This window comes from Ixodes scapularis, unplaced genomic scaffold (assembly GCF_016920785.2).
Source record: "Ixodes scapularis isolate PalLabHiFi unplaced genomic scaffold, ASM1692078v2 PGA_scaffold0__279_contigs__length_252992795, whole genome shotgun sequence".
Taxonomy (NCBI): domain Eukaryota; kingdom Metazoa; phylum Arthropoda; class Arachnida; order Ixodida; family Ixodidae; genus Ixodes; species Ixodes scapularis.
The window spans coordinates 49,929,076-49,955,703 of NW_024609835.1; the positions used below are offsets into that span (position 1 = coordinate 49,929,076).

General features: G+C 45.1%; 1 protein-coding gene and 1 pseudogene across 1 annotated transcript; one reads left to right on the plus strand and one right to left on the minus strand.

Annotated features, from left to right (window-relative positions):
- The first annotated feature begins 1,012 nt into the window (after window positions 1–1,012).
- On the plus strand, window positions 1,013–2,210 carry LOC121836723 (zyxin-like). The gene is made up of 2 exons (XM_042291810.1): window positions 1,013–1,148; window positions 1,204–2,210. Exons 1-2 carry the CDS (start codon window positions 1,013–1,015, stop codon window positions 2,208–2,210), a joined length of 1,143 nt encoding a protein of 380 aa, XP_042147744.1.
- A 12,101-nt stretch (window positions 2,211–14,311) lies between these two features.
- Window positions 14,312–14,991, minus strand: LOC8037992 (annotated as a pseudogene).
- Window positions 14,992–26,628: the final 11,637 nt, after the last annotated feature.

Below are 26,628 nucleotides of genomic sequence, written 5' to 3' on the forward strand. Positions count from 1 at the left end.
CTGCCACGATTGCGGTGCAAAATATATGGATTCGGTGACGCTTCAATACGTGAAGGTAACTTGCGACGAATAACGCATTTAAATAAGTTCACCTGTCGCGATGCCTTTACGCTGCCACAGATACGGTACGCCGCCAGCGACGTACGACTCGGCGGATGTGCGGGATGGCGGATGGATGCAACGGCTCCTGGCGGTAGCTGCCAGGACGCGCGCGCAGTCACGGAGGCGCAACGAGAAAGCGCGTGATCTGTACCGAGGGTTCCCGAAATTCCCTGCCGTCGTGGCGCTGTACGTTTTGCAACAGGTACATTAGTGCTACACACAATTGTGCGGAATGCTAAATTGGCTCTTGTTTTAATTTTATTTCTACCATTGGGTGTTCAGATGACATTCCACAATTTTAAAGTTTGGATAACAAACTTTTAACTGTAGGAAAAATGAAAGATATCCGTCATTTAGGTAGCGCTCACATGTGTTTTTTCTACGTTTTTAGTCATACATTACGATTTAAAGAAGCAACTGCATGAACAGATATTTCTGTTCATTTAATGTTTCCCCTGAAAAAAAAATCTGAATGTATTGCATTGCTGGACGACGTGGGTGTGATGCATTTTTGATCCGTCACGGCATATGCGTGCCAAATAGAGATTTGCATTGAGTCAAATTCATACTTGTTTTATTTGTTTATTAACGTAACCGACCGGCGCGAAACGATAATTGTTCCTAAAAATTAAGAATAATACTACATTAGTTCATGCAACTGTTACTTTCACCGTTTAATATATGTTGGTTCAGCGCACATGAAAAAATGTACAGGCCTACATGGCGTGTTTGCGTGGCAGCTGAAATTCTCAAAATTTTACACCGAAACGTTGTGAATCGATTCTCTAGAAGTGGGTAGACCCCACTTCTTGGCCAACGGGTAATAAGCTCATACCTCGATTAAGCTTACCGTGCAATTACGGCTGTCACGCCATTGTTTCAAACCATAGACGCAGTGTAGATTATGCAAATGACGAACATAGGTTACAAATGCCAGACCACACCCAGCAAACAAGCTAAAATAGAAACTTCTCAACAGAAGGCGAATTCACACGTGGATGACAGCCTATACTCCGTTTCTGTTTTGGTGAAATGGAATATAGGCTGTGATTCGTTTCACTTAGCTCTTTGCATCCAGATAAGCACTTCTGGTGCAAAAAGTGCGCCACAAAAAAGGGCCGCACCAAGAACTGCCGCAACAAAAACTGCCGGACATAAAATACCGCACCCAAAACTGCCGTATCAAAACCTGCCGCCCCAACAACTGCCGCACCAAAACTGCCGCACCAAAAACTACCGCACCAACAACTGCCGCACCCAAAACTACCGCACCGACAATTTTCGCACCAAAAACTGCCGCACCAAAAACTGCCGCATCAGAAACTGCCGCACCAAAAACTGCCGCACCAAAAACTGCCGCATCAGAAACTGCCGCACCAAAAACTGCCGCACCAAAAACTGCCGCATCAACAACTGCCACACCAACAACAGCCGCACCAAAACTGCCGCACCAAAAAATGCCGAACCAACAACTGCCGCACCAAAAACTACCACACCAACAACTGCCGCACCAAAAACTGCCGCACCAGAAACTACCGCACCAGAAACAGCCACACCAGAAACAGCCGCACCAGAAACTGCAGCACCACAAACTGCAGCACCAAAAACTGCAACAAGTACTGCAGCACCAAACACTGCAGCACCAAAAAACAGCAGCACCATTAACTGCAGCACAAATAACTGCAGGACCCAAAAACTTTGGCACCAAAACCTGCAACAAGAACTGCCGCACCCAAAACTGCCGCACCAGAAACTGCCGCACCAACAACTGCCGCACCAAAAACTGCCGCATCAACAACTGCCGCACCAACAACAGCCGCACCAAAACCTTCAACAAGAACTGCCGCACCCAAAACTGCCGCACCAATAACTACCACACCAACAACTGCACCACCAAAAACTGCTGCACCAGAAACTACCGCACCGGAAACAGTCGCACCAGGAACTGCAGCACCAAAAACTGCAGCACCATTAACTGCAGCACAAATAAGTGCAGCACCAAAAACTGCAGCACCGAAAACTGCAACAACAAGAACTGCAGCACCAAAAACTGCGCCACAAAAAACTGCAGCACCAAAAACTGCCGCACCGAAAACTGCCGCACCTGATTGGCAACACTTTTGGTGCTGCCATTCAGGCTGAACCAACAGTGCATGGTCACGAAGCTCTTCGTGCGTTTTCTTTCAGTAAATAACCAATCACGCACAGTGAATGTGCCAGAATCTTGCTCATTTTTTCGTGCGTGATTGGTTTAGCCGGCGATAGCGAACCGACAAAGACAACAACAGCCGTGACGATGCAATTTTGACTGTGCTTGATTGGCTCCAACGGAGTGTAGCGTCGGCTGCGGCACGATTTACAGTGGTGCAGAGTATACACTAACACACTAACACGGGGGGGGGGGGTGTTTGCAAACGCGCAGTACCGACAGCAGCGTCACCGCAGTGTCGTGACGTCAGTGAGTTGAGTTGGTTTATAGAGTTAGTCTACAGCACAACCATGCAACGCTGTTTCCTCCAAAGACGTCTGCAATTTTTTTTAGATGTTACTCTTACAAGCTAGTGTGGAGGATCACGAAGAGTGCTGCGTGTCGACTTATTCCGTTGTGATAGTTGTTTTGGATGAAACCCTCTCAGCAGTGCGAAAGACAAGAACAGAATTGCGCAACTACCCGTTTGAATAAACTGTGTTGTGATCTGTTCGTCCACACTTGAACCCACGCACATACTAAAAGTAGTTTAGAATACGAAACGCAGGGTTGCCCAAGAATGCCAGCCTTACATCGAAGTAACCGTGCAGAAATAGTGCTAAAGAACAAAGTAAGGGCTAACTGTTGCTTTTTTTAACGCTTTTTGTCAGTTTGAACTTTTTTAAGTGAGATGAAGACATTTACTGAATTTTAGAACCAAAACATTGAGAGTAATGCACGTAAAGGCTAAATGTCAAGGCTAAAAGTTGACGAACACAAATTGCTTGCAGCTCCAGCCGTCAGGGTCACCCTTTAGGCGGCGAGGGATTTACCGAGGAACGTTCGAGTTATCGAAGTTCTCGCTCTGTCGACACTTACTTTTGTTATATGTCGTTAATCACTTGAACACTTTTCTTGATGATGTTGCTCTTCCCTGGCAACAAAATTATATAAACATTAGGCAGTGGAAGCGAGTACGAAAAAGAAAGAAAAAAGCTGACGCCCACAGAGGCTGTCGAAGGGGTGCATCATGAATTTCACATCACATATTCTTATTTTTTTCCTCGAATTTTCAAAAGAAAGAGTAGACATACGTACAAATACAAAAAAAATATATCTGTGCACGGAGCGAATCTACTTAAAATACAAGGCAAAGGCGATAAGGGAAATGCAATGTACTTAGCGACCTCCGTCGCTTCTGTGGGAGGCCAAGCGGAAGATATATCGCTTTTTTTTTTTTCTTTTCTGTTGGTGCCTGAATTCTCCCCCGAGGCGTTTGGGCTTGAACCTTGAGTGAACATTGTGAATCGACACTGTACGAAACGGTTCGCGAAGTGTTCAAGCGTATGTTCAACTTACGAAGCGGTGTGCAAATCTTTACGGTGTGGAAATCTTTACGTTGTGGACATCTTTACGGTGTGAAAATCTCTACGCTGACGTCGTGTGGCGATTACAATGTACTTATTTATTTTTTTACAAAAAAACCCGCAGCACCAAAACATTTTAGCAAGTCATAGTTGAAAAAACATGAGAAAAGGGGAAAATAAAAACACGGACAAGACAACACAAGTTGCTTGTCTTTCCCCTTTTCTCAGGGATTTCAATTATGTCGTTTAACCAGCTCGCCTGCACTCTTTTCCTTCTGACGAATATAGCAGGTACAGCCGAATATAAGTAAAAGGAAACTCGTTTGTGTAACGTGAACAGGTAGCAAACCAGTAAAGTCTTGTAAATGAATACAATATAAAGTTAAAAACAAGCTATATGAAAATCGGTCTGACTTTCTCAAGTAATTGACAATCTCACGTTAATGTTTATAATGGCAAACTCAAGCAATGCCTTCCACTTAATTGGTGATTGTGAGTGAGAAAGAAATTACTATTTCTTGTAGTTGGTGCGACAAAATATTTGTTTGGTTTTCATCGTATGATTTACGTGACTTCGCACATAGTTTGGCACTTGAAACTAGCGATTATTGTTAAATCCGGCAGGTTACTGAAGATAAAATTAAAAATTTTCATGCGGAGGTTTTTTGTTTTTTTTGTTTTAAAAGAGGGATTTCTATTCAATCATCTTCTTAACATTTTCACACGGGTGTTTCTACGATAACTTCCCGATAGAAACCTTATGGCACGACTGATGTTTTTTCAGCTTATCTATAAAATACGCTTAGTGCAAGTCCAACAAAACACACGCGTATCGGTCTTACTAAGCATTAATAGGTTGTTTTCTTCAGTTTTTTGGGAGCACCAATGCAGCTTACGAATAAAAAATATTAAAGTACGGCTAGCGTTTCTAATGGACTGGCTGACATCAACATTAAAACAAAACGTTTTCGACAAATTCATCCCCATATACATTACATTAGTGCTTTGCATTGATGGGCAGTATTTCAAATACAATTATTTAAAATACGTATTTCAAATACTTTCTGTATTTTGCATTTGTATTTAATTACAAATATGGTAATGTATTTGTCCTGTGTATTTAAATACTAAAACGTGTGTATTTCAAAGACAATTGTAATTAAATACAATTTTGTGGGCGAAAATACATCCTTCAAATTTATTGTCACGACTCATTTTGGTCATCCTAAGACGTGTCCAGAGCAGGAAGAATACTACGTTCTGCGCTGAATGCAGTGTCTCTCAATCAAGCACACGCGTTTAGTGATTTTGTGATTACGGTGCTAGTCCAGGGCAAGAATAGTGACGAAATCGGCGTTCACGGGCAGATTGGCTGAATAAATGCCTGTGACAACTTGTGATGCTTTCCAGCCTGATTTCCATCCATATTTTTGCCTGGAACACTCTAAATGCGCGGGTCATCCAGATTTTCGTAACTGGTGCGAGTTGCAACAATCAAAAAATCTCTTGCTGGTGCTGCGCGTCTTGGTTGTCTCGGTTCTTTGTTGGTCTGTACCAAAATGTAATCGAGAAAAAAAGTTGCTTGAATCTCTCTACTTTTTTCACCTATTACGTCCAAGCTGATTACTTTTTTTGTGATTATATATTATATTTACCTTTATATAATTTTGTGATTATATTTATGTGATTATATTTACCTCCCACACTAACTCCGAAGTGTGCGATGCAAAATTAAAATGAGATACCCAGAAACCCGTTGCAGGTGCCCGCAAGTTTTCAGGAATGTATTTGTAAAAGTATTTGGAGGAGACCAAATACATTTGGTTGTATTTGTATCTTGTATTTAAATGCTTTTTTGGAAATGTAATTATTATATTTGTAATTAAACACATTTTTGACGAAGTATTTTGTATTTGTATTTCGATACATATTTGCATGTATTTTGCCCATCCCTGGTGCTTTGATTCAATTTATGTCTGCCAGTAAAATAACATCTTCGGATGACATCCCGTTTTACTTCAAAAGTACCGTGGACAAACTTACCAACATTACGTCCTAGTTCCCAAAACTTGCACCACTCAAAGATCCTATCTATATGTGATAATAAAAGAGCAGCACCACTAACACTGCCTGCACTGCTATATAAAACACCATCGTCTCCAGTTGTGTGCCAGTTATAGTTTCATCGTCATTTTCTTGCAGTTCTTTGTGAACACTTTGTGGTACTCGCGTCCTAGATGTGCCCATTTTCTCGCTTTTTATTGGTCTCTAGCAGAGTCTTTATTTCACTTTATTTTGTTAACCTGTAATTCATCATCCTATATTCCTCATCGCCATCTGTTCCCCTCCCTACCGAAAAATCCGGTATAACTTTTCACTATCCGGATTATGGAACCGGAAATTTGTTACTGGAAACCCGAAATCCAGATTGCAGAAAAAGGAATTATTTCTGAAAACCTAAATTCCAGATAGATTCCAGATAGATTCCAGATAAATTTCCGGTTCCATAATCCGGATAGCGAAAAGTTATACCGGATTTTTCGGTAGGGCTTCCTTTCCTTCTGCACCCATTCTCATCCAAACTGCAGTATGCCAGGCCCGCGAAACCTTTCCACAGCCAGTAAGAAAAACCTCACGTCAGTGGCTCTTTTCACACTTTCCTTATCGGTACAAAAAATAGTTGCATCATCCGCGTGCGAGAGCAGACGAACTTCACTCGCTTGTATCTATATGCTTTTATATAACTGTCGCTAATAACACCAAAACAAAAAGGCTCCAAGAAGATACAAAAAGCAGCGGCGAAAGGGGAGCTAGAACCTTGTCACACTGATGAAAAAAGGCAAATCCATTCGCTAACACGTTTACTGATAACTAAACTGGTGACGCAGTTGTGGTATGCCATGTGCACGCCATCACGCAAAAGTGGTACCAAGTTAACGAGTGCCAAAATAGAAAAAAAAATAATATTGTGGGCCACACGATCAAAGGCTTTTTTCAAGGTCTACCTGTAACAATGCAACCTTGGTTCATAGCATCACAGCATTCTAGAATGGAACACGCAACATGTACATTTGTGACGATGCTCCTCCCCTTGATGCCACGTGTTTAATGCGGACTGACTATAATATTTATAACGCTCTGTAACCGTTCTTCAAGCACTTTCATGAAAATTATGTAATCAGCATTGGTCAATGGTATAGAACGATAGGATCCTACTTGATGAAACTTCTCGTGATCTTCACACTTGAGAACTAAAATCATAAGGGTACATAGAAAGGACGGATGCAAAGCTTTAAAACTGTACGCTTCAGGGAGGAAGTGGTGCCACCAAGTCAATACATGCCCTTCGGGCTTCCTCAAATATCGCTGCGAACCCAAGATTTTCGCACCGATTTCACAGAACGTCAACACAGGGATCCAAGAACCCTCCTGCCATTCGGTGAGTGGGACAATTTGACCAACGTCGTCATACTTTTCGTCACATCAGCCAACTCCATACTAGGCTTGCTACGCCTAAAACCGTTCGGAGGCCGAGTTTGCGCCGCGAGGCCTCACCCAGGCCGGCCTCCCTCGTGACCGCGCTAGGATGCAATCATCTCCCCAAGCCATGGACACGGAGTGGCGACCGGCCAACGGTCAAGCCACCCGCTACACAAACTACGTAACCATTATCGTGAAGTTCACCGACGGCCTCAACCTATCCGCCTTACCCCACCACGAAATCGGCGATCGAATCATCGAAGCCGCATCCCTAACTTCCAACGAACATTCAGACACATATATCAAAGTGCGAGACATTCAAAATCTTGTCGCTATTGACACATATCGCCCTACCGTAGAAAGAAAATTGCTGCAACTACAACAAGTGAGCTTCGCCGACGCCGCACACCCAGTCCGAACCTACCTCGCGGTCAGTGCTGCCAACGCGCGGGGTGTGATCCACGGCATCCAACTACACATATCTGAAGAAGTCATTCGACAAAAACTACAAGTACAAGGCCCTAGAATCCTCCACACCAGACGGATTGGCACATCCAACTCCATCCTCATTACAGTCAAGGGCACCCAACTTCCACGCTACGCGCTGTACAACCGCGTCGTGATGCGACTTTACCCCTATCGCCCGCGCAGCCTCCAATGCCACCACTGCTACGCGATCGGCCACCAAGACGATGTGTGCCCCAAAAAGACAATATCAATAACGTGTCCCACATGTAGCACGACCTTACCCATCGAGACAGGCATCGCAACACCGCACACGTGCGAACCATTTTGTCTGAACTGTCAGGGCGAGCACCCACCCGGAACACCGACATGCCCAGCCCGTGCGCAAGCCGACGAACATATGCAAGCAGGCCTACAATACCGCCGCGAGCGATTCCTTACAACTCATTTGCCCCGCAAGGACCCACCAACCTTTCACAGCACAGTGCACTGGCCTGCCCTGCCCACATCGAACTGGTTTGCGGCACTCGATAACTCCAGCCGCAATCGCAGTCGCAGCCCGGGGCATCAACCTAAAACAGCACAGACCATCACCAAAAAGCCAGCGACCGAAGCGGTCGCATCAGCGCCAAGCAGAGGACTGGACCATAATCCTCGCCGACGCCACAAGACCACCATCGACAAAAACCAAACCAGAAATATCTCGAAAGAAAATTCGTTCAACGGACCAGAACAGCGACTAAGAGAAAATAGCAGCACAACACAACCCCATCTTATGTACAGCCAGGCATTGGAACAGGCGCGCGCCGCCCCTATCACGGACAATATTGTCAAGGCTATGCAGGCAGGTCTTCAGCCACACACAACCAGACCACAAACCCCGCTCCTCACGCTCCCCACACCCCCCAGCACCACTCCAAACACTGACCAATCCTCGCTGAATTGCCACAAATCAAAGCCACCATGATCCACATGCAAAACAATATAACTCAGCTACAGGAGACCATGGAGAAACGCGACGCACTTATGCAAAGTCTCGCGGAACAAGTCGCCCACCTCACCCAACGAATCGAACAGTTCGATTCAATCCTAGCCAACGTCCAGGCAACTCTCGCTAGGAACGAAATGCTTCTACGAAAACGCCCACACACGACATCCCCTTACATTCCGGATAGCCCAAACAAGATCATCGTCTCCGAGGCAGCGGCCAGCTCCCCACTCTCACACGATGGCTAAGCAACGTACGCCCAATGTAACACAGCCCCTATCATCTTCATCTCATACAGAGCACAGCACTACCTGGCAATGGAACTGTCGCGGACTGAAACGAAAAAAAAGGACTCCTCACATACCACATTCAGAATGCCGCAGTCAAATTAGACATCATACTCCTACAAGAAACAACCGGGTCGATAGCTCTCCCAGGCTATCAGCTCTTCACGCAACCCAGTATTACTCGACGAGACAAAGCCTCACACACCGGCACCACTACACCCACACTTGTGGCCACATACGTCGCTAATCATGTAGCTGCTGTGCAGATCGACACGTCCCACATTAACACAACGACACAGGAACATGTCACTGTTCAATGCCGCCTGAGTTCAAACTCCAAGGACACAATAATTACCAACACTTATTGGCTACCTAATCACCACAACGTATCTCTCAGTTGGCTGTCGAAGCACTCCGCCGCATACAGGGGCCACCCCTTGCTCGTGGCCGGTGACTTCAACAGCCACAACACCGCATGGGACTACACACACACAACACCCAACGGACGAAAACTGGAGGCCTTTATGTCTGACAGCCGGTTTTCTCTTCTAAACGGCACCACAATACCTACAAGGGTGGGAAACAGTGTCGAGCACGACACCAACCCAGACCTGACTTGGTACAGAGGTAACCCAACAGCATCGTGGGAGAACACATTGGAGACGTTGGGCAGTGACCGCTGCATACTAGTAACCACCTTAACATTTGCCAGGGACCGCAACACGCCAAACCGAGGGCCCCGCACCAAGATCACGAAATGGGCCCGGGTTCGAGAAGAACTAGAGTCCGCTTCCTCGACTCCTGCCACACTCTCCGCCTGGACAAAAGCAGTGCTCAACGCGTACAGCAAGCACACAAAAACGATAGCCCGCGACATAGACCATCCATTCATGGACTCCCATTTAGTCAACCTCTGGGACAAACGTCACAGGATAGTTCAGAAATGGCGGAAAAACAAGACCAATCGACGTCTCAAAAGAGTCATTCAAACCATAACCGAGGAAGCACAGGACTACGCTTACTCACTTGCCACGGAGAACTGGCTACAATTATGCGATCAACTGAACGGCCAGCTCCACACGCCGCGAGTATGGCAAATCCTGCGTACGCTACTAGGTCAATCCAAACCGAGACACACTATTACGAAATTACAAATGCACACCAACAAGACAAAGAACGATCTCGCCAACGACATTCAGCAACTATTCTACCCATAGAAAATCCACCCCCTCCCACTTCCCTCTTACCCCCCCCCCCCCCCGAAACACTTGAGGACCAATCCAGAGGGATCAACTCCCCTTTTACCATGAGCGAACTAGTATCGGCTCTCCATAACCTAAAAAGGAACACCACCCCCGGCATGGACAAGATCACTTACGCGATGTTCCGAAACCTTCCGGAGACTTACTTGGACTCACTCCTTCAGTATATTAGCGAGGCATGGGATACGGGCATTCTTCCACAGGAATGGAAGGAGTCGCTCGTGATCCTCATACCCAAACCAGGAAAAACACCTGATAGCATTACTAACCTCCGACCTATCTCCCTTACATCGTGCAGAGGTAAGCTGATGGAGAAGATGGCCCTACATCGACTAGAATGGCATCTGGACAACACCGACGCACTAAGCTACACTATGACTGGCTTCCGCAAGCACGCGTGCACACAGGACACAATGATGCGCATACACGAAGATATCTACAAATACCCCAGCTCATCGCAACTATGCACGATTGCAGGGATAGACTTACACAAAGCATTTGATAACGTCACACACCGCGCCATTCTGGATAACCTCATTGACATGAAGCCTGGGTCAAAGATGTACAACTACATCGCAGCCTTCCTGACGAACCGCACAATACAGATACAAGTCGATGACTATACTTCACCAAAATACACACTCACCGCAGGTGTGCCTCAAGGAGCCATCCTCTCTCCCATTCTTTTTAATTTGGCCTTAAAAAACCTCCCACAGGCTCTCGCAACTATCCCCGACCTACACCATAATCTATACGCGGACGACATAACCATTTGGAGCAACACAGGCTCACCGGCGGAACAGGAACAAACCATACAGGCAGGCCTCAATATCATACACCAATACGTTCAGACTATAGGCCTCACCTGCCCACCCGCCAAGTCCGAATATGTCGTCGTTACCAATGGCACAGGCGAGAAAGCTGAAACATATAGAGACCTCATACACCTCCACATAGATGGCAAACCCATTCCACGAAAGCACACTATTAAAGTTCTCGGCTTCCATCTCCAACAGAATGGGAAAGCCGATGTGTGGATAGGATACATCATACGCCAAATTAACCAGATACACAACATGCTTAGACGCGTTACGAGACGCAGTCGAGGCCTCAAGGAGCATGAGCTCCGCAAGACCATCGAGGCGCTCGTTTACACACGAGTCATGTATCACCTCCCATATGTTACACTAACTCGAACCCAAACAAAGAAGCTAGAAACCGCACTCCGGAAATGCACGCGACTGGCTCTAGGAGTCCCCCGATTTGCGCCTGTGCATCTAATCACAGACACTGGCCTTTTTAACTCGCTAGATGATCGCATCACTATACACGAACATGCACAGCACCAGCGATTGATAACATCACAACAGGGGCGCCAGATCCTCGCCCATCAACAAGACGACACATCCAAACTTCCGCCCCTCCCACCCCCGACCCCACCCTGGGACTCGCTCCCACGCATAACTGTTCTCCCCATTCCACAGAACATGTCTCCTGACAACCACTAACCCCGCCGCGAAGCTCATGCCCGCCGGGTACTCTCACGCACCCCTTCAGACACAGACGTGTACTACACAGACGCGAGCCACACACCTACCAGGAGTAGAACGGCAGTGATTGGACCCCGATCATCTTCATCCCGTGAACACGAAGGAGTCCCTTCCTCGACGGCCGCAGAAATACTCGCCATCGCCGAAGCCATCACAGAACATACCCAGTCAACCGATACAATTCTTATCCGCACAGACAACCAGGGAGCGTGCCGCTGCTTTCGAGACAATGACTTACCTTTCCACATACACTCCATACTACAACGACACCTTCACGCACACCCGCACCTACACTTCAATATAGAATGGGTACCGGGTCATCAGGGACTTGGAGGAAATCTACGAGCGCACACACTCTCCCGAGAGAATTCTATTCCGGGACCTCCCACCCTCTGGCCCGAACCCTATGACCCCAAAGAACACCGGAAACAAATGCACAAGGAACGTACAGCCTTGCTGCTCGAACTCAGACAACACCACCACCACTTTACACACTCCCTCATTCATATTTAGCCGGTCTGACTCTACCCTTATTAGACGTGCACAAACACAGACTCTCATGACACCACACTACACTCACTTCATCCAAGGACGTCCTGGCCGACCAGTCTGCCCACATTGTACCGGCTATCCATCTAACGTACACTTCTTGTGGGATTGCCCTAACGCCCACACATCGCGTAACCTACTTCTTTCACCCCTCCCTTCCCACCACCTCCCTCAGACCTGGACAGAGTGGGCCAAGTCACCCAAGACACTCGAGGCTACACTATGGCCCCTCCTCGTCCGACATGTCAAAACCATGCTTGGTGATGAATGGTGAAAAAAAGAGGGAGCTCCGGACTTGGAGCGAAAATAAAGGTTTTCTCTCTCTCTCTCTCTGTACGCTTCAGTAAACACACTAAGCCATAAAGGTGCAATTTGGTCTTTTTGGAGGTTTTAAATTCTATCTCCAGAATATCCCCGGCCCAGACGATTTTCTCGGTTTCAAATGGTTTGTCGCTTTTTCAACTTCGCACAACAGTATCGGTTCTTCTAGTTCTTTTTCTGAGGTTGTCGTCTAGCCTCGTCATTAATGGCAGGTAAAGCCTTTCAAGCTCCGTCAATTTCGGCGCGCGGTAACTGAACCGCTTTTAATAATATTCGACGAACGCGCGTTCCATGGTCTTTCGATCACTAGACAGCACCCTTTGTTGCAAGATTTCGCTTATTTCACTCCCACGCGCGTACTTCTTTTCAATTCCCGAAGCTTGTTTTATTGGTATCTCTCGAAGCGATAACCGTTTTAAACGCGATCGCACCGTGGCCCCCTTAAAACGTTCGGCATCAAGAGCTTCGAGTTATTTTTCGACCTGATTATGTCACCTGAAAACAAACCTGGTGAACGACATTCTTGGCGCATTATGACTCTTGTACCAGGCAGCTTAGCTCTCTTATCTGTTTCGTTCCATCGTGTTTTAGAAAAACTTAATCTTTCGAGGGCACTCATTTATTCTTTAAAGCGCCCCCATTTCGCACCGATACCCCTACAAACCCCCCCCCCCCCCCCCCCCCCCCCCCCCTCCTTGCGCGAGTCAAAGGTCCGAGCCTTTCCCGAACACTACCAACGAAGGTATCGTCATCTAATAAATTAGTACTACATTTCCACCATTCCAAACTGAAATTCTTGCTGATTTCCCGGGAAGGAGTCCTACATAAAAAAAACGAGGCAGTTATTATTAAAAGACACATGATCCACCACGTAATTTCTGCTTATCGCGATAAGTTCGAGGAAAACGTAGGTCTTGTCTAAATGCGCGTGGCATAGCTCATTGGAAGTACAGTCACCTTGCACTTGATGTGTAGTGAGCAACGTCCTCCATTTCATACCACTGCACCATATCGCACACGTATTCAGAACTAGCATCACTATATCGTGCTCTGTTCGGTCTATCCTCTGGTACATAAACGCAGTTAAAATCCCCGACAAAATGACTAAGCGATCAGTTTAAACATACTTCGTTATATATATATATATATATATATATATATATATATATATATATATATATATATATATATATATATATATATATATATATATATATATATATATATATATATATATATATATATATATAAACGCATTTCCTCGACCCGGTTGGGTGCATAAATACAAGATGCGAAAAGTGGAACTGCCAAAGGGAAAATCATAGAGTACCACCATCCTACCCGACTCGCAACTGATCACTTGTTCAACCGTTCTAATGGTAAGGAGCACTAAACACTTTCCGGACATCCCAACTGCGTGACTAAAGCACACATTGCACTGTGATCCGAAAAGCTGCACCATGCTTTCCGTCCGGTCTTCGCGTTCTATCTTTGAATCTACACTGCAACATTGTCGAGGTCTTTATTGGCAAACAAGCGGCTGAGCTTACATTGCCTGCGACTTGAACATAGACGTCGCGCATTTATAGTGCCCACACGTAGGAATCTTTCAAGCATAGGCTTTAGGTGCAAGCCCGGTGGAGAACACAAAACTTGCACAAGCTCTTCTTGACCCGTTAGTGTCAAGAAGACCTTGTGTAAGTTTTGTGTTCTCTTAGTGCGTCTGCTCCTTGTTGCTTAGTGCGTCTGCTCCTTGTCGCGCGAAAAAGGCGGATATTGGGTTTTGAAACGTTCTATCTTGCCACACCGTTCGCATTCAAGGCGCCTCAGCCGAGCCTCCCCCGCGCCTGGAGGAGGGTCCTTCAGTGCCCGTTTCGCGCTTCCTGTCTCGACGTCCATGGCTTTGCTGTGGTCGACGTCCCTGGAGACCACGGTGTCTCCTCGCTGGGCGGGTCCCGCCGGGGCGCTTGGAGTCTCTGTGGCTTGGTTGTGTACGACGTCTTTGCTCACATCCGTGGCCATTCTTCCTATCGGTGCTCTGCGCGAAGGTTCCAGTGCCACCGGTCCGGGTACTGCGCAGGCCGCTGCCGCCTCGCTGCGTGTTTTCTGGGCCAGTGAAGTCGACGGTGCCGCTGCCATCTCGGCCTCGTCCTCGTCCATCACCAGCTCAGATGCTACCATGTCGGTGTTGCTGCTAGTGACATGGGCGTATCTCTTGACGCAGTCCTTGGTTTTATGTCCGAAGGCCCGTCTCTACGAGCACCGAGGCGCTTTGCAGCCTCGACAAATATGGTCCGTGCGCCGGCAGCGCAGGCCTATCGGTGCGCGCCCTTGGACGACAACCAGGACCGTGTCCCCGCCAATCCGAAGCTGGTGTGGGAGGCTCCCAGCGGTACACCTTCGTTCATCGTCATCCGCACGACCAGCGTTGTGGACTCGACGTCCATGAAGCCTTCGACCTTCTAGGTCTCTCAAGTGATACCCTTGACAGGCCCGTACGGCTCGAAGGCCCACCGCACCGAATCTATCGGGACGTCAAGGTCACCCAGTGAAGCTTTATACGCAGCTTTCTCCGGCTGTGGTCGACGACGTGGCACAGCTGGCTTTTTGCCTGCAGGCTTCCGGCCTCCAGCAGTTTCACCTTCGCCTCCGGCGTGCGCAACTTCAGCAACCAGACGTGGCTCATCTGGTAGGCGCCCAATCCCGCCACATCCGACAGAACGCCCGCGCGTGGTGCAACGGCTGCTTGAAATCTTCAATCCGGTACGACCTTAGGGGCGTCCTTCATGGTCAGCGTAAAGTACCACTCTGAGTTTCGCTGTTTCGCCGGCATATAGGAAACAGCGATGTCACCGCGGCCGGGCACGGCCGCCCCCGCTGAGGCAGAGCGATTCATAGCACGTCCGCTCGCTATCGCGTCCGAAAGTGGAATCCGCACCACGGAGATAGACTGAAAACACCTATTTAAACAATTTGCCTGAATATGCGGCACTAGATGGCCAACAAGCTAAGGATCAGCAAAAAAAAAAATATATTTTTTTCCACCCGGGATCAAACCAGGGACCTTGCACATGTGAGGCGCACATGATTACCGCTCTACCACAGAAGCATTTTTTTATTGCAACACAGACCACACGCTTCAATTCGGGTTAAAAGATGCGCTGCAGGACTTTTACAGGCACGTTAAAATGATCTAATTTCCAACAGCAATTTACACAGTCCTAGCCATTCAAGCTTCGGCTCGCGCGTGGAAAGGACACTGTCGACTTGTTTTACCAGAAATAAAAAATAGAAGCGAACTTTAGCACTGGGCTCGGCATGCCGTACAGCCATACGTGTGCGCCAAATGCTGCAAAGACCCAAAAGAAAAACAGATAAAAAAGTACACTATCATTGTTCTCACAGAAAAAAAAAAAAACACGAATACCGTATGGGGTAATAGCCAGCTCTTTCTTCAGCGTGCGTTGGAGCACACACCAAAAAAATACGGCATCTATACCGAGAATAAATACATGCTCAATAGTCTCAGGCTGCTTGTATGAAACACAGTTAACCGTCCACGGAACATCAGTAACCTTTTCCTGTAGCCACACCTTAACCGGCAACGTATTGGTGTGTAACTTTAAAGAGAGAAATTTCACCGTAGGTGATATGCACATACGGTTAACTTGGCTCGGCACATCTTGGCCGCCCTTACAAAAACGGAAAAAGAAAAAAACGTGTCATACACCGGCCTCGGAAACATACTGACCACTAAACAGCGCGTAAGCGTTCTTTTTTTTTTTTTCTCCTTAAAGACTAATATTTGAAAGAAAACCGGCCCGCCAAAAAAACATAGCATCAACGACCTCGTCTAGAAAACTCACGAGTCTGGTTGGTGTGCCGCCATACGAAGAAACGGGAAAGGATGACAATGTAGGCCATAGTGTTGTTTTGATGAACGTGCGAATAAAGTGATGATCTTGTTCCCGCAGAAAAATGAAACGCGTCACGAGTTGCTTTACAAGCAAATGGTTACAGTCCAAGCCCCCCCCCCCCCCCCCCCCACCCCCCCCCCCCCTAACGTACCGGGTGAAAAAGGTTATCTCGCCTCATACGTTTTCACTTAGATCTCCAAATAAACAAAGAAAAAACACGATTAAACTTCGGAACAATCACAGGAAAACACGTGTATGGCCTGCAACAGGTACCAAATCTTTAAAATCAGAAAAATATGGCAAACCGTCGCTTTCGCAAAGATGACGGGTCACGGTGCTTTCAACGGGGAAACTCTGCTGTTTAGGTCGGTGGCGACCCCCCGAAAAAATGTTTTGAAAGACATAAAATAGCGCAAAAAAGACAAGAACAAGAAGTATAAAGGGCAGGCGCTAAAGCGCCTGTCTTGTATACTTATTGTCCTTGTCTGTTTTGCGCTATTTTAAATGTTTTACTAAGATGAACCAAATAGCCCATCAACGTACCCTACCAAAAAAGGTTTTGCTCTCGCGGTAACAATTCAAAGGCATACCAAGGTCTGTGCAGGAAACGTGGTCCCAGCTAACGCCTTCGTACTTCGAACGCACTGTGGCCAATGAGCCGTGCCAAAACCCGCGACACTTGTTCCAGTTAATAGCTGCTCCGGTAGCCACACAAAAAGATTTCGCCAAAGAAACCGCGGCACTGACACTTCGGTTATTACTGGAAAACACTGCTATACCGTCTGCATAGCTAATCAGTTTTATCTCGGCGCTTCCCAGTCGAAAGCCTGTTCAAAACACTTAAACAGAAGAGCTCCAAATACAAATTTAATAACAGGGCACCCTTGCCTTACGGACTTTCGCACATGAATCTGCTCGGTCACTTGTCTGTTTACGACGAGCCGTGTGGTGCAATTTTTATAGGCCATCTTGGCTCCTTCCAAATTGACATCACGCTCGTTTACTCGTTTTAATACATACAAAAGAACATCGTGCTTGACACGATCAAGCGCCTTAGGGAGGTGTATCTGGAGAACAGATACTTGTCCCATGCCCCCATCACACGCTTCTAGCACGCTGCGGGCGACATGCACATTCGTTATGATAGTCTTGGATCCCACGCGTTTTGTGTTCACCTATAAGACTACACGCAACACTCTGAAGCCGCCTTGCTAAAAGGTTTGCGAATGCTTTGTAATCAACGCTACCCAGGGTGATTGTCACTCTTCGGAATGAAAACAGTGCAAGTTCGCGTAAAGGACGGCGGTAACACTTTCAGTTCGTACGCCTTACAGAAAATTTTCCACAACAGATGGGCGAGTACGCCCTTGATTGTTTTGAAAAACTCAGCAGATATTTCATGGGGCCCTGGGTTTTTAAATTTGGCAGGTCGTTATTGCCCGTTCGACTTCCTGAATGGTAATTGACTGAGACAGGCTTTCTGTCTACTCTCCCGCTAACTTCGGCAGAGGCTCGAGAAGTTTCCCCCACGTAGGGTTCCTCTTTCTTTATGTGTCGAAGAGTTGCCTGCAGTGCGCAACAAACGCCTGCTGTGTAGTGCTCGAGCACGTGCTCAAAATGCCATTCACGTCGATATCAGCGATTTCCTCTTTTCGTCAGCTAAGTTCAGTTTGGTTGGTTGCTCGCCCATGAGGTATTTCTCCCCATGCACGCGCTCGAACCACGACGCCGCGATAACCTTCTTGGAGAAGCTGTATTAGCTGCAGCTTGACGCTGTCCAAATCCTTCAGACACATACACCGGGATTTTCACACCACGCTCTAGAGAGCGTCTGCAGATCGGAGTTTAACCTTCGTTCGGCGCAACGAGTTTCACAGGCCAAAACAGGAGACCTCTCTATCGCTAGCATTTTTTACCTCTTGCTTTGTGATTTCCCATGCCTAAAAAAGTCGCCTTCCGCGTTTTCAAAATACTATTTCAAAATACTGTTTACTGTTTAGCCAAGGTATATGGTTTAGCTTCCAACGCATCTACTCGAACTTTGCCTTCGGCGGTACTTTGTCACCGATTGTTGTTCCAACGCAGTGGTCGGAAAAAAAAAGAAAAAAAAAAAGATACTGGCATAACTCGATACTTGGTTAACAATGCTGCCGCGGAGGCTGAAATGCATATATTTTATCTAATCGGGCGTAGGAAGACTTTTGAAAGTGAGTGAAACGCATCTCGCGTGTTTCGTTACCACATCAAAATCTTCGAGCATCTCGTCAAACATTTCGCACTCTTATCAGTGTGCTGCCGAGACGGCGTTCTATTTCTCGCCCGAACGAAGCAGTTAAATGCCCCACACACAGCACCACTGTTTTATTACAATCCACAAAACGGTGGAAGTAAAAAAAGAAAAAAAAAAGCGGTGTTTCACCGTATTGAGGGCATATACACAAATAAGCCCCCGGCTAACTGTGGCGTTCAATAAATCACACATAATGAAACGATGCCCCGTGTTGGTGGTCGCGCTTCACACCGACAAGGTAAACGATTTCTTCAAGAATAAAAAAAACAAAAAAAAAAAAACGAAAAACCAACAGCGTTGGTTTTTCCTTGACGTTCAGGAGGCGTTGCTTGGTTTCCGGCGTGTGCATCGTCGTCAACCAGACGTGATTCATCTGGAAGGCGCCGAGCGAGACGATGTCCGGCATAGTGGCGGTCCGTCTGAGCTCTGGGCGGAAATCCTATATGAAGTAGATCCGTCGCTTCAGGTTGCAAAAAAAAAATCACAAAGCTAAAGAAAACAAAAATTCTTTGGATGGTTTTTACGAAAATACAACTTTGTAATCCTCAGTGGAAGGCGATGAGGCTTCAAAAACAGAAGTACTATCGCGGACAATATGAGCTGAAACAGCGCTGCGGCTTGTGCACGGTACTACCTGAGCCGCCTGTCGCGTCGCCCCCTAAACACGGTGCACCCTGAGGCCGAGATAAATTATCACTCGCGCTCACTGCGCTACTACGCTCTTCCGGCCGTCTGCTAGCCCAATGTTCACTTTTTCAGCTATCATGCATTTCGGTGCATTTCAAGAAAACGCCGAAGTGGAAAATGCGCTGTCACGCTCGTATCTCCTCAAGGAGCGCTGCCTGACGAAGCTGCCTTGGCCCCTAATAGGAGGCGATCTGAATATCATCGAAAACATATGGAGGCGCATGAAGGTAGCCATGTCACGGCGCCCCCTCCACCACGCCACTGCCTACAAATTGTGGAAAGCAATGGGAGATGAATGGGAGAGGGCTTTGGGGCTGAGCCAGACTTCGTGGCCGCGCTCTATGATTTCTTACCAGACAGGATGAGAGCCGTGGTCGCGGGTGAGGGGAGGATGACGTGGTATTAAATTATTTTGCAAGTTTTACTGCGCCTCAGGACCCCCTGAACTGGACTTTTGCCGATTAGAACAAAGCTTGATGCTACGGTTGCGACACACTGTTTGACGTCGTTAACTACGCATACTTTTGAGGGGTGACTTTTTCATCTCGATCTTCTTGTATAGTGCAGTTGAACTTCCACGCCGACTATTAATCTTTTGGGTCTGACAATGTCCTCTGCAAATATTCTTTTGATTAAGTTTCAATCTCCTTTTCTTGACAAATATATGACTGTTTGTCCCACCTTATTAAGAATAGGAATTCGTGAACAAAAAATTGGTGTCTTGTCAGCAACTTGTTTTGCTTGAAACAAACACGTGGGCCCAGTAATAAAGAAATACTATTTTGAATCTTTTCATGCTAATCAAGGTTACAAAACCTTCTCAGTAACATGTATGCTTACCGTTTTTTGAACATTTGTAATCAGTGAAACAAAAAAAACAAAAAAAAAAAACACATTGGCGCCGGACTAATTTTGGCATACAGATTTTGGCCTTTATTTTACGATGTCCCACTTTGTGCATGCACCTATAATCAAACAAAAACAACCTGCAACGTATTTTGATATGACTTTCAAAAACGGTAATCGCAGTTGAAATTTAAGACACTTCAATATTTTTTCTTCACCAGTCAGCGTTTTTTCTACGGGATTTTGCGCGATAGAGTAAAGTAAATCAATACCAAAAGGGGAACGACAAGTGTAATCTTTTGTTCCCCCCGCCGCCCTACCACATACGCCCGCGGTCGCACCCACCGTCTCGCTTGCAGACAGCCGGAAGAGCGCAGTGGCGCAGCGAGCGCAAGTGAGAAAATATCTCGGACTCAGGGTGCGCCATGTGTGCGGAGCAAGGCGACAGGCGGCGCAGGTAGTACTGTGCGCCGACTGGAGCGCTGTTTCAGCCCATATTGTCCGCGATAGTACATATCACGGCCATCACGGGCCGCTTAGCCGCTCCATTTAAACTCACGATTCCTGCCACCGTCCGCTAGCGCTGCCGGAAGAACAATCTTATACCACGGAAACAGATAGAAAACATTTAAGCCTGCTTCACATGCAGCGACTGTTGCGAAAACAATCGGTGCGGCAGCCGACGCAGCGAGTGCGATCGCAATGGTTGGTTTCACATGCTCCAACAATCGCGTGATTTCTGTCGGCGCGGCCGGCTGTTCGGACACGGACGCGACGCGTTTCACTTTACCAAAAATACAACAAAAGCGTCTTAATAAACACAAATGTTTTACGAATACAATATGTAACTAAAAATTTAGAATAATTAAGCATTAAAACAAATGCTTTTAGTTGTCTAAATTTATTCTCGAATACGCAGCTATCGCGGATGAAAGCTGGCTAATGAACGGCTGGTTGACGAGAAAGCGATCGCACCGACTCAGCGAAAAAATACGAACTTGGTGGAAACCAGTCGCAGAGCTGCTGCGACAGTGCGACTGCGATTTTAATCACACGTTTACTGGAAATCGCAGCGACTTCGGACGAGAATCGCAGCATGTGAAACAGCCTTTACTTGAACAATTTGCCTTAATATGTGGCACTTGGTCGCAACGAACTGAGGTTTGGCAAAAACATTGTTTCCGCCCGGGACCGAAACGGGGACCTTGCGCGTGTGAGGCACACGTGATAACCCTTACACCGCGGAAACAGATGGGAAAACACTTACTTGAACAATTTGCCTGAATATGCGGCACTAAGTGGCAACGAACTGAGGTTCCGTCGGCATGAAACCGACGTGTGCAAGTGACCAAGGCGAAGAGCGACGTTTCCTAGAAATACAAAAACCAAGCGACGCGGCGAGCGACAGTGAAAGATCTCCGTCGCTCGTCGCTGACTCTGGTCGTTGTCGCCGTTGCTCGCCTCCTCGCTCGCTAAATCGCTTACATCCGGTTCAGCCTTTAAAGTCCCTGAAATCGATTTTAAGAAGAAATGCTTTGCGTGTTATGTTTTATCCTTATAGAATCGAAGAGGCCACGTTAGTTAGACAGTAGTTATAAGTTCAAACTTTCCAGGTTGGTTAAGTTTTCGTTTTTTACTTTATACTGCGCTAGTTGTTTCGTGACTAAAATATGCGGCATGAAGTCTGTACATAGCGGACCCCCGTTCTTTTCTAAATAGGTTTCGGCGGGCCGTGGTTTTTGTTTCAAAACTTAATTTCAATTATTTGAATTTGTCAAAACTTTGACCTATTGTCTTATATTTTTATTTCTGAAACAACAAAGTAAAAGAGATGAAAAAAAAGCAATGCAGCTATAGCTGCCATTAAAATGCACCCGCGAAGAGCATCTGAGGCCAATAGTTGTACTTGGAGAACATGATAGCGCTTCACGACAGGGACGAAGAGTAGGAACAAGACAACACAATGCATGCGCAATCGAATGCGTAGAAGGCGTCGTCTATGAGGTTCTGCTGACGTGCGGTAAAACGTACGTGGGACAGACGGGAAGATGTCTAAAGGACAGATGGCGCGAACACAACCAAAAAGAGAGCGGACAGCGTGGCGGTCATTTGTCGAGGCACTGCCATGACTGTGGGTGAAAACCTGAATTTAATTTGTGCACTGTTATTAGAAAACATAGAAATAAGACGGTAAGGGAAATTATAGAGGCAGCCCTGATAAAAAAAAAAAAAAACTGCGGGGATCGATGTGTCAGCGTGGCGTCGATCGATTTGGGCTACAAAGGGACACAGTTCTTGCGATCAGTGGCGTGACATAGGATTGGTTGAATGGCGCGATGATGCAGAGTATTTATACCCTTGATTTTCTTACGATTAAACCAGTTTAAGTTAGCGCACTGTGTTGTCTCGTTCCTACTCTTCGTCCCTGTCGTGAAGCGCTATTGTGTTCTCCAAGTTTCAGACACCGACCCGCCCAAGAATCCGCCTTACTCAATAGTTGTATTTGATGAAAGGGTGGACGTAGAAGTACTGCACTCTACGGGAGACCAGTTATAATTCAAGCGTGTGACTTTACGATTAGTATAGAAGTATGCAAATAGTAGTACGAATTCAACACTTCTAAGAGGACTGTTTGTTATGACTTTTACTTGTGTTGTAAAAGTAATGAAGGACGAAGCTTTACTAATTCCAAAGCACTGTTCGCACATCCCTTAATTTTTTTAATATTTAAAATCAACCTGTTTTGTCATAATGGCTTTGGATAAAATCTGTTTCATGAACCCACGTGGTAAGTTAACGAGAAACGGCAAGAAACTTGATAATGTTTGCTAGATATTGACATATGAACGTGATACTGAATGACTTTAAATGGTTTTAGTCAATAAAATTGATTGAATAATTGTTGAGTAATAATTGAATATTTTAAACATTTTTGTTTACAGATCCATAGAATTCATAAATTGTCATTTCATGTTTCTTGAACCTCTTACAAACACTAAGGTATTTTTTAAAACGTTTTTCCAATTAAAAAAAACAGCTCTAGCTGGGACTGCGATGATATAAAAATACGTCCAAAAAAGTTTGTTATTGATATAATGGTGCCGCACGTAATTCATGTTTTTAATACTTGTTTTTCGTCTGGAGTATTTTCTACGGCCATGCAGAAGCGATAGTGAGTGTCCTTCACAAGAAAAGAAATAAAAAGAATTTCAGCAACTATCGACTGATTCCAATCCTCCCGGTATTTTCTCAAGGCCTCGAAAAAGTAATACAGTCCCGGCTCGTACAATGTGCGAATAAGCACAAATTAATCTCATCTCCGCAGTTTGGTTTCAAAGAAAACAGTTCCATAAAATAAGCCCTCTTGTTCAGAAACAATATATATTACATAATTTTGAGAAAAGAAGAACGGTTGCAGGCGTGTTTCGGAGATTTACTAAAGCTTTTGATTTTGTGGATCATAACATTCTGCTTTGTAAATTTACTTATTATCGTATTCGAGGGTTGCCGTTATCACTTCTAAGTTCATACTTGAGTCACCGCTTTCAATATATTAACATTAGTGGTCATTCTTCTGATAAAGAACGTATTATTTCAGGGGTTCCACAAGAAAGCATTTTCGCGCCGCTCTTTTTTCACCATTTTATATAAATTATATTGGGAATATAGACCCTATTGCTAAATTTGTGATTTATGCAGATGAAACTAGTATATTTATTTGCTCTTTAAACAGTGCTGCTGCTAATTGTACTTTGTCAAGGTTGGTGACTTGGGCAAGTGAAAATGGACTAAGCATTAACACTGAAAAAACAATAGCCACTTGCTTTCGTAAAAAAAGTTTTTATGTCAATGTTAATGGTATTTGGCTCTAATAGAGATCGTGAATAATCTTTAAACACTCGGTGTCTTTTTTTCCTGAAAATATGTCATGGAATAGCAATGTAAGTTATTTGGTTTCCAAATTTTCACGTGTGGTTGGTTTAACACAGCGGTCTCCGAACCGGGACCCGCAGAGGTATCTCTACCGGCCCCGGACTGGCCGCAGTTTTTCCAAGGAAATCCTCGGTCCGCTTCCAGCAGGTCCGCTCCGCGCGCAAAAATGAGCGCGCGCAAAATTTAGCGCGCTCAAAAATTAGCGCGCGTAAAGAAACAGCGCCGCGACACAGACCAACCGCGTAAACGAAGATGTCAGAGAAAACGAGTGAAAACTGCATATCGTAAGGTGTCCTCTTGTCATACTATTCAATTGACATCATCATCACCACATCAAGACTTCGGTCCTTCTGAAGAAGAGAATAATAAATATTAACTATATTTATTATTACTGCTTATCTAATGTTTTATATCTGTGTAACTACGTATGCTGGAATTCCTTCGTGTTTTCATGCAGAGAGTTTTTTTTTATGCTTTACAGATTTGTTTAAAGAAAAGCCGTGAAAGCTAGGCTTATACGGGCAGGTGAGTTATGACTTACACTGAGACCATGTTTAGTCATCTTTAAATGTTGAAACAATTCATTAACCTACTGGAATATAGACTTCTAATCACACTTAAAACTGAAAACAGGAAAGGCAGTTTTTTTTTGAACGAGACAGCTGGATTAGAAAAAAAAAATAATACGGTCCACTTGACCCGCCATAATTAATATTGGAAGGTTCCCACGAGCAGGTCGAAGTATGGGCAGCAAATGCTTCGGTATTAAATTCCTATGGTTCTACGCATCTTCTGAGAAAAAAATAGAAACCTGGAAACAATGTCTCCTAAAGAGTTCGGCAGCATATTTTTATATATTTGAACTTTCTGTGTCTTGTTTCTGCTATTCCATTTGCTGGTGTATAATTTTCTGTATATGATTATTCTTTGTTTTCATTGCAGGAAAACTGTTTGTTCATGGCTGCCCATGGGGCTGAGGTCCAGTCAAGCTTCTTGTTCAAGCTTTTTCTCTTTCGCTCCACCATTTTTTTCTTTAAATAAAAAGGAAGATTATTATTATTAATATTTTAATGCGCCCATGGTTTTAAAATATGAGAGCTCGGAATTATACCACTCCGAAGCAGGAAGTAAAACACCTTCGGCCTAGGTGCTGACCAAAAATACCAGGAAGGCATTTGATTAACTTATATCTCCATATCCGATTCGTTGAAATCATATCAACATGCGCGTGACCAGGAACACGAAAGAAAATCCGCAGAATAAGTCGATTTGTTTGTTTGCTTTTTATATTATACGGACCGCTGTCTCTTACGAATAGATAGATAACAACCCGCTCGCAATTTTTACGTCCTTAAAAATACTTTTGAAGGCTCATAAAAGGCAATTTACGCACCCATGCCAAAGAAACAAAAAAAAGGGGAATATTAAAGATGCAACGCTTATTATCGTCAATATTTCTGTGGCAAACAATATTTTTTTTAAGTTGATAGGATTGTGCAAGATTAAATTGGATTACTTTTCAAATTTGGGATCTCATTATTTCCTTTAAAGCCTTTTAATATTAAGCCGAAACTGTTTAACAGAAATAAATGATTATAGAACAACACTTTTTTTTGCGATACGAGCTGCACGAGATAGACATTTATCTGCTGAAATTATTAAATGAGCTCTTGTTTCTCTGTTTTAGAATATGCTTCGTAGTATTTCTTCTTAAACAACTACCTTTCAAATTCTCGAGGTCGTTTCCTGCAAACATTCCCGTGCCTATAATTTTCTTTAGAGGTCGGGAAAAGCGAATAAGTACGACTTCCCCAGAAAATGAAGTCTGTGGTGTTACGCTCAGCATGACATTTCGCACACTCAAGGCATGTTCTGTCACATCGCAAAGTCTCTTTTTTTTAGCTAAAACTTTTGTTTGTTTGTTTAATGACGAGCTTTTTTCGAAAGTTGCTATTACTCTACAAAGGCCCTGCAGAAAAGTAAACGCACTGGCATTTTTTTTTTTATTGTGTTCAGTGTTTCACTGCTTTCACATCTCGAACACTAAAAGTACACTGACGTCCTTCAAGTTCGTCTCTACACAATTCGCTCTAAATTGCATAAATAGGGAGGTGACATTAAGCACGGTCCCATGCAAGTTCTTACGTTGAATGATAACATGGTGTCAATAACCTTTGTGTTTGCTTCTTATTGAAGTCAGAAAAAAATTTTGGCAAAGCTGAACGTTCTCCTTTATTCATTTTTTTTATCACGTTTGTGTGTCAAAATGTATTGTTTTCTACATAAATAATGTTATACATGTTATCGCGCATAACGTTTCATGGCTCTGAATGATGTGGAAATGTAGGATCATTTTCGAATGATACGAATAATATCAAACATAAAATAAACACTTG

Bases quoted from the DNA above. Each gene is read 5' to 3' on its own strand.
- LOC121836723 (XM_042291810.1), top strand. From the start codon at position 1,013: ATGACGAACATAGGTTACAAATGCCAGACCACACCCAGCAAACAAGCT. The intron at 1,149-1,203 runs GTGATTCGTTTC...TGGTGCAAAAAG, and splicing joins GGTGAAATGGAATATAGGCT to TGCGCCACAAAAAAGGGCCG.